Source organism: Naegleria gruberi (assembly GCF_000004985.1).
Source record: "Naegleria gruberi genomic scaffold NAEGRscaffold_41, whole genome shotgun sequence".
In the NCBI taxonomy this organism is placed as follows: Eukaryota; Heterolobosea; class Eutetramitea; order Acrasida; family Naegleriidae; genus Naegleria; species Naegleria gruberi.
This window is the reverse complement of record NW_003163286.1, coordinates 96,226-110,102: the sequence shown is the minus strand read 5'-3', so window position 1 is coordinate 110,102 and position 13,877 is coordinate 96,226. Positions and strand designations below refer to the sequence as shown.

The 13,877-nt window shown below is 35.5% G+C and overlaps 5 protein-coding genes across 5 annotated transcripts; all 5 read right to left on the bottom strand.

Moving 5' to 3' along the window:
- Positions 1-87: 87 nt before the first annotated feature.
- Positions 88-3,336, bottom strand: NAEGRDRAFT_58772 (cytochrome p450; the record flags this gene model as incomplete). The annotated part of the gene is made up of 1 exon (XM_002674150.1): positions 88-3,336. One exon carries the CDS (start codon positions 3,334-3,336, stop codon positions 109-111), a length of 3,228 nt encoding a protein of 1,075 aa, XP_002674196.1. The 3' UTR covers positions 88-108.
- Positions 3,337-3,825: 489 nt separating this feature from the next.
- NAEGRDRAFT_70583 (rhoGEF domain-containing protein) lies at positions 3,826-8,490 on the bottom strand (the record flags this gene model as incomplete). The annotated part of the gene is made up of 1 exon (XM_002674149.1): positions 3,826-8,490. One exon carries the CDS (start codon positions 8,488-8,490, stop codon positions 3,826-3,828), a length of 4,665 nt encoding a protein of 1,554 aa, XP_002674195.1.
- A 365-nt stretch (positions 8,491-8,855) lies between these two features.
- NAEGRDRAFT_56263 (thioredoxin domain-containing protein) lies at positions 8,856-10,171 on the bottom strand. Its single transcript, XM_002674148.1, has 2 exons — positions 9,863-10,171; positions 8,856-9,738 (listed from the first exon to the last, which is right to left on the bottom strand). Exons 1-2 carry the CDS (start codon positions 10,048-10,050, stop codon positions 8,886-8,888), a joined length of 1,041 nt encoding a protein of 346 aa, XP_002674194.1. The 5' UTR covers positions 10,051-10,171; the 3' UTR covers positions 8,856-8,885.
- Positions 10,172-10,297: 126 nt separating this feature from the next.
- Positions 10,298-11,677, bottom strand: NAEGRDRAFT_51055 (uncharacterized protein; the record flags this gene model as incomplete). The annotated part of the gene is made up of 1 exon (XM_002674147.1): positions 10,298-11,677. One exon carries the CDS (start codon positions 11,675-11,677, stop codon positions 10,298-10,300), a length of 1,380 nt encoding a protein of 459 aa, XP_002674193.1.
- A 540-nt stretch (positions 11,678-12,217) lies between these two features.
- On the bottom strand, positions 12,218-13,309 carry NAEGRDRAFT_70580 (uncharacterized protein; the record flags this gene model as incomplete). Its single annotated transcript, XM_002674146.1, has 1 exon — positions 12,218-13,309. One exon carries the CDS (start codon positions 13,307-13,309, stop codon positions 12,218-12,220), a length of 1,092 nt encoding a protein of 363 aa, XP_002674192.1.
- Between the last annotated feature and the right edge of the window lie 568 nt (positions 13,310-13,877).

Here is a 13,877-nt window from a genome sequence, read left to right as displayed (position 1 = left end):
TGAAAAAAAATCATATTCGCCATCTTCCTTTCTCTGGAATTGAGGACAGCTGCAATAGGTAAAATTGCACAATAGGATTGAGAAATTAAATATTAAATTACAAATTTATTATGCAAAAACATCAACAGCAAAACGCTTATCCATCGAGCTCATTCTCTTTTCAGCTTCTTCCTTTGTACAATTGGTAACTTGTTGATAAATTTCCATCAAGACTTTCTTAACAGCAGGTGCCATATGATTTCCTTCACCACAAATGTAGATTTGAGCTTCTTCCAGTAAGAGTTTAGCAACTTCTTCCTTGCATTCCATAATCTTATCTTGAACATATTTTACGTTACTTCCCATTCTTGAGAAAACTGGTCTCAATTCAACAGCTCCCAATTGACTCCATTCTTCGAGTTCCTTCTTGTACAAGTAATCTTGTTCTGGATTTCTGCATCCTTGGAACAAGAGAGCCTTACCAAGAGTCTTACCTTCCTTAATGAGACAAGCTCTTTCCTGAACGAAACCTCTGAATGGAGCAATACCAGTACCAGCTCCAATCATGATAATTGGAACAGATGGGTCATTAGGTAATTTGAAGGAAGAGTTTCTAATTTGAACCGAAACTTGCATATCTGGAAGACAACTTGCCAAGAAATTGGAGGCAACCCCTTCGTGGAATCCTTTTCCATGGGTTGCTGGAGCTCTCAATACACCAACAGTAATGGTACACTTGTCCTTATTCCACAATGGAGAGGATGAGATTGAGTATTGTCTTGTACGCATAGGAATTGAAATATCCAAGAAATTTCCGAGTGGAATTGTACAAGATTTCAAATCATGAACGATATCAAGAATTGGAGGAATGTTAGAGTCCTTTTCTATTAATTGTTGGAGTACTTGCTTATCGGATGCTTCCTTTGTGTGTTCGAGGAGAATTTCTAATTGTCTCTTGGTTGCTGGTTGACTCAATTCGAAATAATTCATGAACAAGTTGACTGCAGAGATTGGCTCATTGACAGGATAGGATGAAGATGAAATTGTTTCACTTCTCTTCAAGACAATTTGATCATCGTGAGTTAATTTGAAATGAGAAAGTGCCTTATTAACAACTTTCATAGAGTTGACAGGTAATACTGATAAATAATCACCTGATTCATAATGAGCTCCAGCTGGCAATTGAATTTCAATATGTCTCTTGGATCTACAAGTTCCATGATCATCACAATAGTCCTCAGGAACCAAATCATAATTTTCAATTACCTTTCCAGGTTCCAAACTTTGGAAATGGAGAATTGTTTCTCTATGTCCCTTAATGATGGTTGTTTCAACTGGAGGAAGTTCGTGAGAGGTATGAGGATCGAAAGAACTCCACAATGTCTTTCTCCACTGATCAAATTCACAGAATAAGTCTTTGGCAGCATTACCAATTCCTCTCTGGGCAATTCTCTCACCACCAGCTTCACTCAATTTGTTGTCAATGAATGTTGGAATTCTTTGATAGGTGTCAACCCAATCACTGTGTCCACATCCGAAAACTGCATATTTGAGTCCTTTGAGAGTATTTTCTGGAACATGTTCGAGCCATCCAACGAATTGTTTGGCATCTTCAGTTGGTTGACCTTCATATGAAGCTGTTACAATGAGAATTGGAGTATCCAATGGAATGTTACCAGTAAATGTGTTCAATCTACCAACTTTACAATCAAATCCTTTGGATTTAGCATCTTGGTGCAACATTGAGGCAAAGCTTTCACATGTACCACTGTTAGAACCGTACAAGACCAAAAGTGGACCCTTTGATTCGGTAGATGTGGAATTTTGATCATCAGTATGAGAATTTTCAGAACTAGTATTAGAAGCATTAGTTCTCACCAATTGAGATCCTTTCCAATTAGATCTTGGCTTAACTTTGAGGAATAATCCATTTGGCTTGATGGTCAAAGCTTGGGTAATGGACAAGTGATAATTTGGATCATTCTCAATCAGTTCAAATCTTTGAAGAACCATAGCCAATACCAAAATTGCTTCTTGCCAAGCAAATGGACGGCCAATGCAACCTCTCGATCCATTACCAAAAGGTTTCCAACTGTTACTTGGAAGTGAGGAAAAGTTTTCTGGGCTCATTCTATCAGGATTGAATTGTTCACAATCTTCACCCCAAACTTTCTTATCTCTGTGCAAATTGGAATTACTCACAATAATAAAATCTGAAGGGTGAATTCTATACTTTCCACCAATGACTTGATCAGTTTTACAACCAAGACCAAATCCAGGAGCAGTTGGCCACAGACGAAGAGTTTCTTTGAGGATTTGATCCAAATAGACAAGTTGTGGAATATGTTTGATTTGAATATTTTCATTTCCAATCACAGTGTCAACTTCTTTTTGAGCTTTCTTTAAAACTTCTGGATGTTTGAGAAGTTCATAAAGCGTGAAACTCAAAAGACCACTAGTCGTCTCGTGCCCGGCTATCAAAAACGTGACCATTTGATATCTAATATTTTCATCACTTAATCCTTGATTGGTGACTGGATCCTTTCCAAGTAACATTCTATTAAGCAAATCGTTAACATCACTTGGATTCTTCTTTCTGTCCTTTACAATCTCGTCTGCAACTGCATGCATATATTCAATATTTCTTTGATGCTTTTTCTTTGTCTTGACCAAGACATTGTTCAAAATGGAAGGTCTCTTAGTTCTAGAGCTGGCTTCTTGCAATGCCTCGAACATGGACTGTACGAATGGATGCATTTCATTATGATAGAAACTGTTAAATCTATAGTTGAATGCACACAAGGCAATTGTATCTAAGGTCAATCTGGTCATGTTATCAACAATGTCAATAACTGAGTGCTCTCCCAATCTTTCCCATTTGGTACACAATTGTTCTGCAATATCATACATTTGAGGATACATATCCTGAATTGATTTTGGACCAAAGGCTGGCATTAAAATTCTGTGAGCAATAGCCCAATTTGGTTCATTATTCTCTGCAGTGAATAAACCATCCCCACCAAACTCTTTAACGTGTTTTAATCCTGGAGGAAGTGCCTTTTCAAATCTGCTCTCATCACATAATTCATTGACCAATTCTTGACTGTAAACTACTACTAATTGTTTACCTAATATATTCATCTTGAAAATACCATCGAACTTTTTGGCCAATTCAATAAAACTTGGAAATGGATTCTTTTTATCGACTGTAAAGATATTACCAACGAGAAAGTGTGGTTCTGGTTGAGGAATTGGTTCTTCTTTACATGGTTGATTACTGCCATTGCTTCCTTTACTATTACGACGAGAATCAGCAGAAGCAAATGGACATTGAGCTTCATTATTTTGAGTGCTCATGCCTGATACTGGACATGTTTGTTGATCAGATGTTCCTTGAGTCATTATCAAGTTGTTGTGTTGTTTTGTTTTTTTCTTATTGTTGTATTGTATTGATGGAGATTTTCTTCCCTCTATTTATATTGAGGATCATAGCAACAAGAGAGATGAGGGAAATTTCAACTCTTTGATGCGTAAGATCCAATCATGGTCGAAAAGTCTCCTTCACCACTTGTCGTACACATTAAAATCACCTCGACTTTACATTCGTCCATCACCATGTGTTGTCTTCTGAGGTGGACAATAAGCGCGTATTTTTTTAGATGTATCGCAAGCGATAACAACCCGATCCATTTATGGGAACGGATGAAAACCAAATATTCGAAGGAAATAATAAAAACATAGTTAGAGTGTTGGTTTTGAAGAGGAAGTTGGAGTATAATTTGGTACGATAAATTGGTTTTGAGAATGTCAGGTTGTGGGTGATAGAGTGATCATTTTTATTAAGGTTTAGTTGACTCCTTGAGGAACTTTATGAGCATCTCCAAAGAATATCTGTTCTTTGAGAAGAGTTAAATCTCTCTGCATTTGAACTAGCATAATCTTGAGGGTGTCCACAGAGTCTGGTAATTTGTCAATATCCAATAAATCCTTAGCATCTTCCAAGTAGAGACATGCATACTTGTCACGTTCTCTTCCAATAACAACTGGAAGAGGATAGGTTCTAAAGTAAACATCCTCTCCGTGTACGACTCTATCTGCCTTGTATTTAAAGTTCAATTCTTCTTGCTCTATTGTGTTCCAAGAAGGAAGAGGTCGAAGTTTGAATAATGGATTATTAAATTCAATTTCCTCATTTTCTTCCATAAATCTTTCCATATTGGATCGAGGTTTTAACTTGTCCAAATCGAGCTCCTCATAGGCAGATAAACTGGCATTGATTGGAACTCTTCTTTGTTGGTGTCTGGTATCTCTGGCATCAATATCTATGAATGAATCCATTGTTTCCTTATTATAGTGGAATGGCCTCTTGTCATCAAAATTGGATTTGAGAATAACATCCTCTTTCCTACGAGGGGATTTCATATTGCCACTACTATTGAATCGTAAAAGAGATGATGATGGATTATACTCTGTAACTGGAGATTCTAATGAATCATTATTTGTTGTAGAAGAGGATGAAGGAGTGGAAGTACCTGTTGCTGAAGTTTTGGAAAGGAAGGTAGGTAAAGCAGGCATTGTGTTGGTACTGCCAGGAAGTGTTGGCAACCCATAACGTGGTGCATCAGCAACTGGTGATTGGGTTCCACTTGGTCTAATGTGAAGAATTTGCTTATTGGTGATGATATTTTCGGTGGAGGAAGACTTTTTTAGAACAGTCTTGGCATCTTGATCAGAGTCAGAGTTTCTTCCAACAAACATTCCTTTGGCTTTTTGTAAGAGAGTTTTTCTCTTCTCTGATTTGGAATCTCCTGATGTACCAAAAGACATTGAAAAGACTGTCTTTCTATTGCTGTTGCTACCTCTAGCAGTCTTTGAGCCTCTATTACTCTCCAACATGTGTTCTTCATGACTAATTTGGAAATCAGCATCAGAAGTTCTTCTAGCATCCAGTGCCAAGTAAGGAATGATTAATTCCTTATCAAAAGCTTTCAACTCATCAATACCACCACTTCCTCCAACAAGGTTCTTACGAGCTTGTTCAAGATCTTCATTTTTGGATTCATTCTTGCCTTCCACCTTCACGGATTTGTTGATAATAAAGCTGCTTGCCGTTCTTTCTAATGGCTTTTGGTATTTTTCCTTTGTTGAAGTGCAAACTGGCTCAGAACCAAATATTTCCATAAAACTGTCTGCATCATTACCCAAAGCTGCCATAATCTTGGAATCGACATCTAACAGCTCAGTGTCAGTTACCTTCTTTTCTTCTTCATTTTGTGATAATTTCTTTTCGACATCAGCATAATCAAGCTCAAATTTCTTATACTGTTCCTCATTGGCTTTTAAGAGTTTTTCCAATTCTGCAATTTGGTTCTTTTGTTCTCTTACAACTTTGCTCAAAGAGTACATATCTTGCTTCAAGTTTTTGTGTTGTAATTGAGAAGAACTGAGTTTAGAATTGTTAATTTTAGACCTGTTGAATAATCTCATACGTTTCTCTTGAATGAACAACTCATTGCCATTATTACCCAAAAGGGAAGGACTTGCTGAACCATTGTTTCCACTTGTATTTAACAATCCACTCAAGCTTTGGGTGTAATGGTGGGAACTGTGTGCTACGTGAACAGACGAGGAAGAGGTGGAGGTAGTAGAGGAAGAATCGTTAGATCTTGGACTAGTTTCCTCCGAAGATTTCTTATCGGAAGAGGTAGAAGTATTCTTTTCTTCGTGTGGTTTCTTATCATCTTGCTTTAAACTTGGATTGACTCCATACTTTTTACATCTTGATTTTTCCATATCAATTAATTCTCTAATGTCCTTTTCCCATTTGATTCTCTCTGTACCGTTGATAGCTTCAAATTTGAAGGTAAAAACTGAACTACGTAAAAATGCACGAATGGTAAAGTCCTTCTTCTCTTCATCATTCAAATCTTCGTCAGAGATTATGTCCATTTCTGAAAAGGCAAAGAATATCAAATGACTGTAATCTATTCTGAGACCTCTTTCTGGTGTCATTGGCAGAATAATCATTATATCATTACATAGATAAACTTCGCAATCTGAATTGAGGAATTTTCTAGAGCAAACAACTCTAAAATCATCACGCTTTAAAAATCTTCTGTGAGGAGTTACCAAGTTGCCATATCTCTTGCTTAAAATTTGTTGGAGACGAAGGAAGATGATATTATTTTCATCGTGTCTCTTCTTTTCATTGACAAAGAGGGCAAGCTCATTAAGGATGGCCAAGGTTTCTTCAATTACACTATATTCAACATGGGTTGGAATAGTTCTCCTGAATAGATCTTGGAATAGCATTTTGAGTCTAGGAATTCTTTGAATTGGAGTAATTAACAAACTTTGAAGAGTGACACTCTTCTTATTGTAAACGCTTTCCAAAAGCTCATTAAACTTTGGATTTCTCAAAGAGAGTTCTTCTACAAGTTCGTTAGCCTTATCATAATTATTTACATATACAGTGTACACTTTCAAGAATGGGAGAATTTTCTTGAAGATTGAAGGGAAGTGATTTTTAGGGTAGTGCATCTTGTAATCCATTTCCAAGTCGTGTAAGAGGGCAGTATTGGTCTTTAAAATTTGCTCAATATTACTAAAGATGATGTTATATTGTTCCTCAGGAGTGAGACCATCACGAGAAACAACATTGGAAGCAGTAATATTTGGAGCAGGATTGTAGTGATTGAAAATGGCAAAGTTATTCTTTTTCATTGGTAAGAAAAAGTCATAGTACAATGTTTCCAATTGATTGACATAGCTTCTCTCTGTGGAGAGGATTTCTTTCAGACAGTTTTGTCTCAATCTCTGTTGTTTGAATTCTGGAGCTGTCTTCATGTAATTTACAAATTTCTTTAATTTCCACCAATCAGCAAATGCTCTTGATACCAGTTTTCCAGCTTCTTCCACTGAAAACTTTTTAAAATCTTGATATTGTAATGGTGAAACTCCAGAGAAAATGGTTGCCTTTCTATTGACAACTTTTCCTCTGGTTTTATCCAATCCTTGTTGAATGGCCAATTTCAAATCATAATCAGCACCCACATTGACCAATTTTCTTGCCGCATGTTGGAGTGCAATGTGATGCAGTAACTTGTTCTTTCTATCATCACTTGCTGCATCAAAGTGAAAGAAGTGAGGTAATTTGGTCTTGTAAATTTCAATTTGTTGACTATCAACATTAGGTTCATAACTTGCCATTTCTTCCATATCGGCCATAGCAAGCAATTCTTCCAAATCAAACTCTGAATTGTCAAATGTTTCACGTGTCGAATGTTCTAAAACAAAATCTCCATCTGTCTCAGTGTCAAATGTTTCCAAATCTTCTTCTTCATCTCCTGCCCAAGGATCTTCTGGAGCTACTCTCACTCTAGAATCAATTGAAATGGTTTTACGTGTACTTGTCACATCATCATTTAAATGAACAGTATCCAATTGAGCATCAATTTTAGGTTCTTCTACTGGTTTTTCTGTTACTGCCTCTGTTGGCTCCTTAACTTCCATTTGTTGAACAGTATTATCGGGTATGATTGGTTGTTGTTCAACAGAACCATCTGGAGTTGATTTAGCATTCTCTTCAATAATTGGTATTGTTTGTTCGACTGTTGGTACAACCTTCTTGACCACTTTTTTCACAGCCTTCTTATTGCTACCTCCAGGTGTTGTTGGTGTATTATTCGAACTGCTGCTGGCACCACCACCACCTATCAATGATGAAATATTCGTATTGTTATGATACACCAATTGATCAAAAATAGCTGCTGAATCCATTGAAGATCTATAAGATGCCAATATCAGAGCATTACTCGTATCCTTTGTAGGCTTTATATTTTGAATTAAACCAATTGATGAGGTGGAAGATCGTTTCGATGCCTCTCCTCCTCCTTCATCCATATTCTCATCAAGAACAACATCCAAAAATTCCTGATTAATTTCACTCCACGTTCTACCTGGTCTCTTCTTTTGATCAGTATCATGTTGTTGTTCCGTCGTTGTTTTACCTTGAGGTGATGATGATACTTTTTGATGAGGAGAAAATTTGGCGCCATTCACCAAATTGGTATTATTCGTTGCTGTTGATGGCGATGTTGTTGATGCGCCTGTTGTTGAGTTGTTACTGCCTGGTTGTTTATATTCGACACATTCCAACGGATTGAGAGCATCTTCCTCAGAGGCACTTCCAGGTGTTTTTAATTTGTTATTGTTATCAGAATTATCATGATGATCGGAAGAAGTCGAAGAGGAAAAGTTATCATCAATATTGAGGTAAATGGCTGGTACTCTAAGTGTTCCCCAAGTGAATGATGTTGTTGTTGAGGTACCTTGAGATGAGGATGATGATGAATTTTCAGTATTATTATTATTGGAAGGAGTTTTCAATTTGCAGTGAATATAACACCAACCACCTCTCTTCTTATCGAGAATGGCCTTCTCTCCTGCAGGACATACCACAATATAGCCCATATAGTGAGTCTCTACATTGGAGGCAAATGTAACGATCATTTTGATAGTGTGTTTATGGTTGTTTTGGTGGTGGATTTGTTTTCACTGAAGTGTGTTGGTAGTGGATGATGAATAGAGATGGGTATGATTGAATTTTTTTGAATTGTTGGAGTTTGAAAGATTGACGTTTGACCGATTAGTGTGATTCAAAGTGCTGTTTATGAAGTGAAAGTTTGAAGATTGCTCTTTGGCAGATGAGGTCATTGTGTTACTTTCCGATAGCCACAACAATGTGATGACTCGTTTCTTTATCAGATGTGATGACTACATAAGTGCGAAGAAACGACTATTAAGCTGTTCAAATTCCAGTGTAAAATCAATAGTTTTACAAGCACTTTCAATAAAACAATAATTATCTCTGTTTTAATCAATAATTGTTAATTTAATAAGACAATTTAGAATAACAAGCTGGCCATTCTCTTTCTTGTATCACTGACGAGTTTCTTGTTTGCTTCTTGATTTTCCAAACAGTTCAAAATGTGAACAAGAGCAGTTCTTCCTTCATTCTTTGTGTCACTCTTCTTTAAAAGTGCAATACCTGCTTCGAGAGCTTCCTTTTGTTGTCCTGTCAAGTAGAGGTAGAGAACTCTTTCCTTATTTCCTTGAATTTCATTAATTGTCTTTCCTTCATGAATGGCCTTAACAACTTGTTCACCTGCTTCCTTATAACATTCATAAAGTGAAATGGCAGCAACAATTTCCTTATCAGTCTTGATTAATTCACCATGGTCCTTGTTCAATCTGGAAATAATTGACTTGGCAGCATCCATCTTGTATTGAGCAATTGAAATGGTCAATAATCCTGCAAGACCCTTTGCTGCATAGTCTGGCATTTCCTTATCAACAGCCTTTTCAACAACTTGACTATATACTTTTGATGCTTCTTCCAATTCTCCCTTAGCCATCAATTGACCAGCAATTGAAATCAAATATTCTGGAGAATCAGCATCAACTTGTGGTGGTTGTTCCTCATTAGATTGTCCACTTTGATTGGCGGCTCTATTTCTTGCTACATTAGCAAAGTTTTCCAAAGTTTTTTCGACATGATCTGCAGGAATGGCTCCCTTGAATTGGTCAACCAATTGTTTATCCATAATAAATAATACGTGTGGAATATCTTGAACTCGGAAAGCTTCAGCAATTTGTGGTTGATTATCAACATTAACTTTAATCAATTTAAAAGCTCCATTATGTTTCAATGTATGCTTTTCCAAAAGAGGTCCTAATTGTTTACAAGGGCCACACCAACTAGTTCATTCCAATAATATAAATTGATCATCCAATTATTAATTATTAATATTATTATTATCATAAATGTTAGGATTAAAAACGATAAATATTATGATTAACAAATTCCGATAGTAAAACATACTCAGCATAGAAATCAACAATAATTGGCTCTCCAGAATCAATAAATGCTCTAAAATTTTCATCAGCTTCAATAATAACATCGGAACGTTCAGAAACATGTTGGGCTTCAACAGTTTCATCAGCAAGAGTACGCATACTTGTTGAGAAGGTTTTAAAACATGATGATGATGATACTGCTGATGGTGTCATGGAATGAGTGCAAGCCACTCTTAAAGATCCGAACAAGGTATTGGTGTTCTTTCCGAGTCTTCTTACGGAAGTGGATTTATTAGCTACGGAACGGACTAGTTGCTTGAGAGTTGAGTTTCTGTACATTTTTTGTTTGAATTTTATTCGTATTCTCTTTTTAAATTGATTGAATTTAATTTAGATGATTCATCAGTGAATTGAACAATAAGATAGAAAATGTAATGTAAATAAATGAGAGTTTTTTGTTTTAATGAGTACAATGAAGGGTAACATCTTGCAATCTGGAATGATCTTCAAAATCCATAACTGATTTCATATTTACAAAGGCTTCGATTGGATTATTGTAAGAGATTGGATCTAGATAAAAGAAACTGAGTCTATCCTTTCTTTGACCTGCATTGGCACCAAGTAAAACAAAACATTTGAATTTCCTGTGATATACTATGGTGGTGTAACATGAAGGAATTCTTTCCTGCAAATTGAACATACTAACGACAGGAGTCAAATCCGTTGATTTCTTATCAGTTCTATTGTTAAAAGTGAATACAAATAGATGAGGATCATAATCTTCATCCACGTTATAGTCAGTTGTTTTACATCCACCATAAAATGCAAACTGATTATCAGTCAAATTACATGAATGAATAACATGGCATGCTGGTATTTTGTGGAATGGGGTTGGCGAGTTTGTAATGATTTGGAATCTATTTTCCTTAAAGTGATAGATCAAAATTTCATCGGTCATTGGAGCATATTGACCAACTTTGAGTTTACCAGAAACAATGACCATAACGTCATGCTTTTTCACGTACTGCCCAACATGATAGGATCTTGGTTTGACTTGATCATGATTTGTAGCAATAACCTCTCGCCACTCACCAGTTTTGATATTGAATTCAAAAATTTTGTTACAAAATGCCTTTTCTAGTAAACCTCCAAATGTGTAGAATGTGTTAGCATCTCTTCTTATTAATGTGTGACCCTCTAATTTGGGTAAGTTTTCAGAATCCTTCAACTCTATTAGGCTATACTCTTTGTTTTTGGCATTGAAAATGTGAAAATTATTAGTTGGACTTCGCTCAAAAGTGAAAATACTTCCACCATAGCTATAGACAAGGTGTTTTTCTTCATCTGTACACAATGCTCGGAACAATACATTATTCTCTTGCTTTACATTATCTTTACAAGTATAAGTAGTATTAAATATCTCAGTTGTGACACGAAAATCTCGATGTTTTTCAATCATGTTTGTGTCAGCAGCCTTATCCTTCAAACTACTCGACAATTTACAACAAAGGATTTGTTTCCTATGACTAACTCCCATATAATCAGATGGAAAGTAAAAGATTTCATTACCAACCAATGCTGCATACATGTGAGAATTCTCAGTATACTGCATTGAATTGGCACAATAATATCTGGTCGTTGAATCAGATTTCAAATAATCATTATTATAAACTGGTAATTGCATATTTGTAGCAATCGCCATTGGTTTGATAGTCTCCGAATAATTCATTTCAGCAAGAATGGAACCGGTTTCTTCATCTGATGAACTTCCCTCACTACCCTCTCCATTCCCTCCAGCTCCAGCTCCTCTCATTGAAAGTCTAGCCAATAATCTTCTCATCATGTAATATATGAATATTAAAATTCTCCTCCTCCTAACTCTAGATTTACAAAATGACAATGATGAAGAATCACAAAACAAACGTGATGATCTTGCAAAATTGACGAACGAGTTCCCTCTAGATTTATTCGTGTCGTTGTATTTTTTTAAAAAAGAAAATGAATTTTGTGTTTGAGCGAGAATTGTTTCGATGGGTGATGATAGGTTTTGTGTGTTAATAGGAGAAGTTTGCTTGTTGGATCGTGAGGATAGTGTCTCGAGAGAGGAGATAAGGGAAAGTAGATAATGTGTTTATTGTGCAATCGAAAGAATTGTATTCAAAATTGATCTATTATCTGTGGGACTATTTGGGTTGTTGGTGGAAAGAATGGGAAGAAGTTCCAGAGAAGGTGTTGAACGGGAAAGAGAGATGGATTATTATGCGAATTAATGTCTGATGATGAATTGTATAAAAATCAAAGTAAGTTGTGAAATGCAACTACTCTTTTGATTTTTATTTTAAATTTATTTAATATTTTTTTTATTTTATTTATTAACTTTCTAAATTTGGGTTGATGTTTCTTCTTTTTGATTTTTTTTGGTTCCTTTTGATTGAACTGTGAATCGAATATAGACATCACATTGAATATCTACCAAGCAATGGCTTTGAATTGAATCGAACAGATTTTGATTAATTAAATTAGGTGAATTCGATAGCAATGTTTCAATTTCTCCAACTTTCAAGGCCAGATCGGAGGGTAAATTAATCTGAGCCAATGAGCATGATTTCAAATAACTCTCCACAATGTTAATTCCCATTCTTGCACTTTCTTCCACTTTCCCATTCATATGAAACGAATTCTTAAACCTCTGAATATCCCTCCAACATAATAAATTCTCTGGACAGTAACTTCTCCTTGCAAAATCCAAAATTTTCTCATAATTTTCCTTATTTTTCAAAAATTGTTCAACATCTCCAGCAACATTACTTTCCAAATCGAGTATTTTCTTTCGATCTTCTCGAATGGAATAGAAAATTGGAAGAACCACCGACACAAATATTGCAAATAATGAATATGCCACCAAAACATTTCCATACGGCACCAAATTATCCACTAAATACTTTACAATATCAATATTACCTAAAACAGCAAACAATACACAACTAATCAATTGAAATATAGCACATATAATAGTTTCCTTCTTAATTTTCCAAGTATCTCTATCAGAATAAAAGCACAACCCCAACACAATCAGCTCAATAACCAAGTAAACCACACACTGACCAGCAACCACAACAATTGATCCCAATCCTAAAATGCAACCAAATTGAGGATCCAATAATTTTCCATCGGCGAGGAAGAGTTTCCTTCCTGGTGTTGCCAAATCAATTCCTCCACAAATAAGCCACAACACCAAGTGGAATAGTATAATGATAATGTAAAAAACAGTTGAGAAGGAATTACTGGTTGTAAATCTGAGAAGGGAAATGAATCGTTTCTGTTTGGGTGATAATTGTTTTGTACTTTCGGTTGGAATGGATGCCTTTTCGATTGCTATTTGATCTGTTGTGTGTTGTCTTGTTATAGAATTGGTCAATTGATTATTATTGAGCTGATGATCCAAACTTTCGTTTAAAGTATTCGAAATCATCGAATTAATCTTATCCAAACAAAACAATCTCCAACATTTCAATATATTTGGCATAAATATCGAAGGAGGAATCACAAAAAACGTTATCGAATAAATCAAACAACCAAAATTCCTCCTTCCCACAATATACCTCACTCCAGTATTCAAAACAAAATACGAATTAAATATCAAATCAACTACTATTAATATTATATTTCGGTTCACAATATGTCCACTCTTTCTTTTGATAATTATCATTGGAATACTAAAAAAAATCATGACAAGACAGAGAAATGTCGAAATTGATGAAATGATTGGAGTAAATATTGAATCGGGACAGATGGTTGTGTTTGGGGTGATGGTTGGCTCGTAATTAAGGGCTCCTAATTGAAATAATAGAGGATGACATGGTGAAGTAATGTTCAACTGAGATGTGTTGAGAAGTGACATTTTTTTTTGAATCATTTTTGTTATCTCTGTAAAATTAATGGGATCAATCCTTAAGAGATATCTCAATTGACCTCAATGTAATAGTATAAATGGATTGCCCAAATGATGATGTACAATCCTAATTTGTAAAATTTCTTTA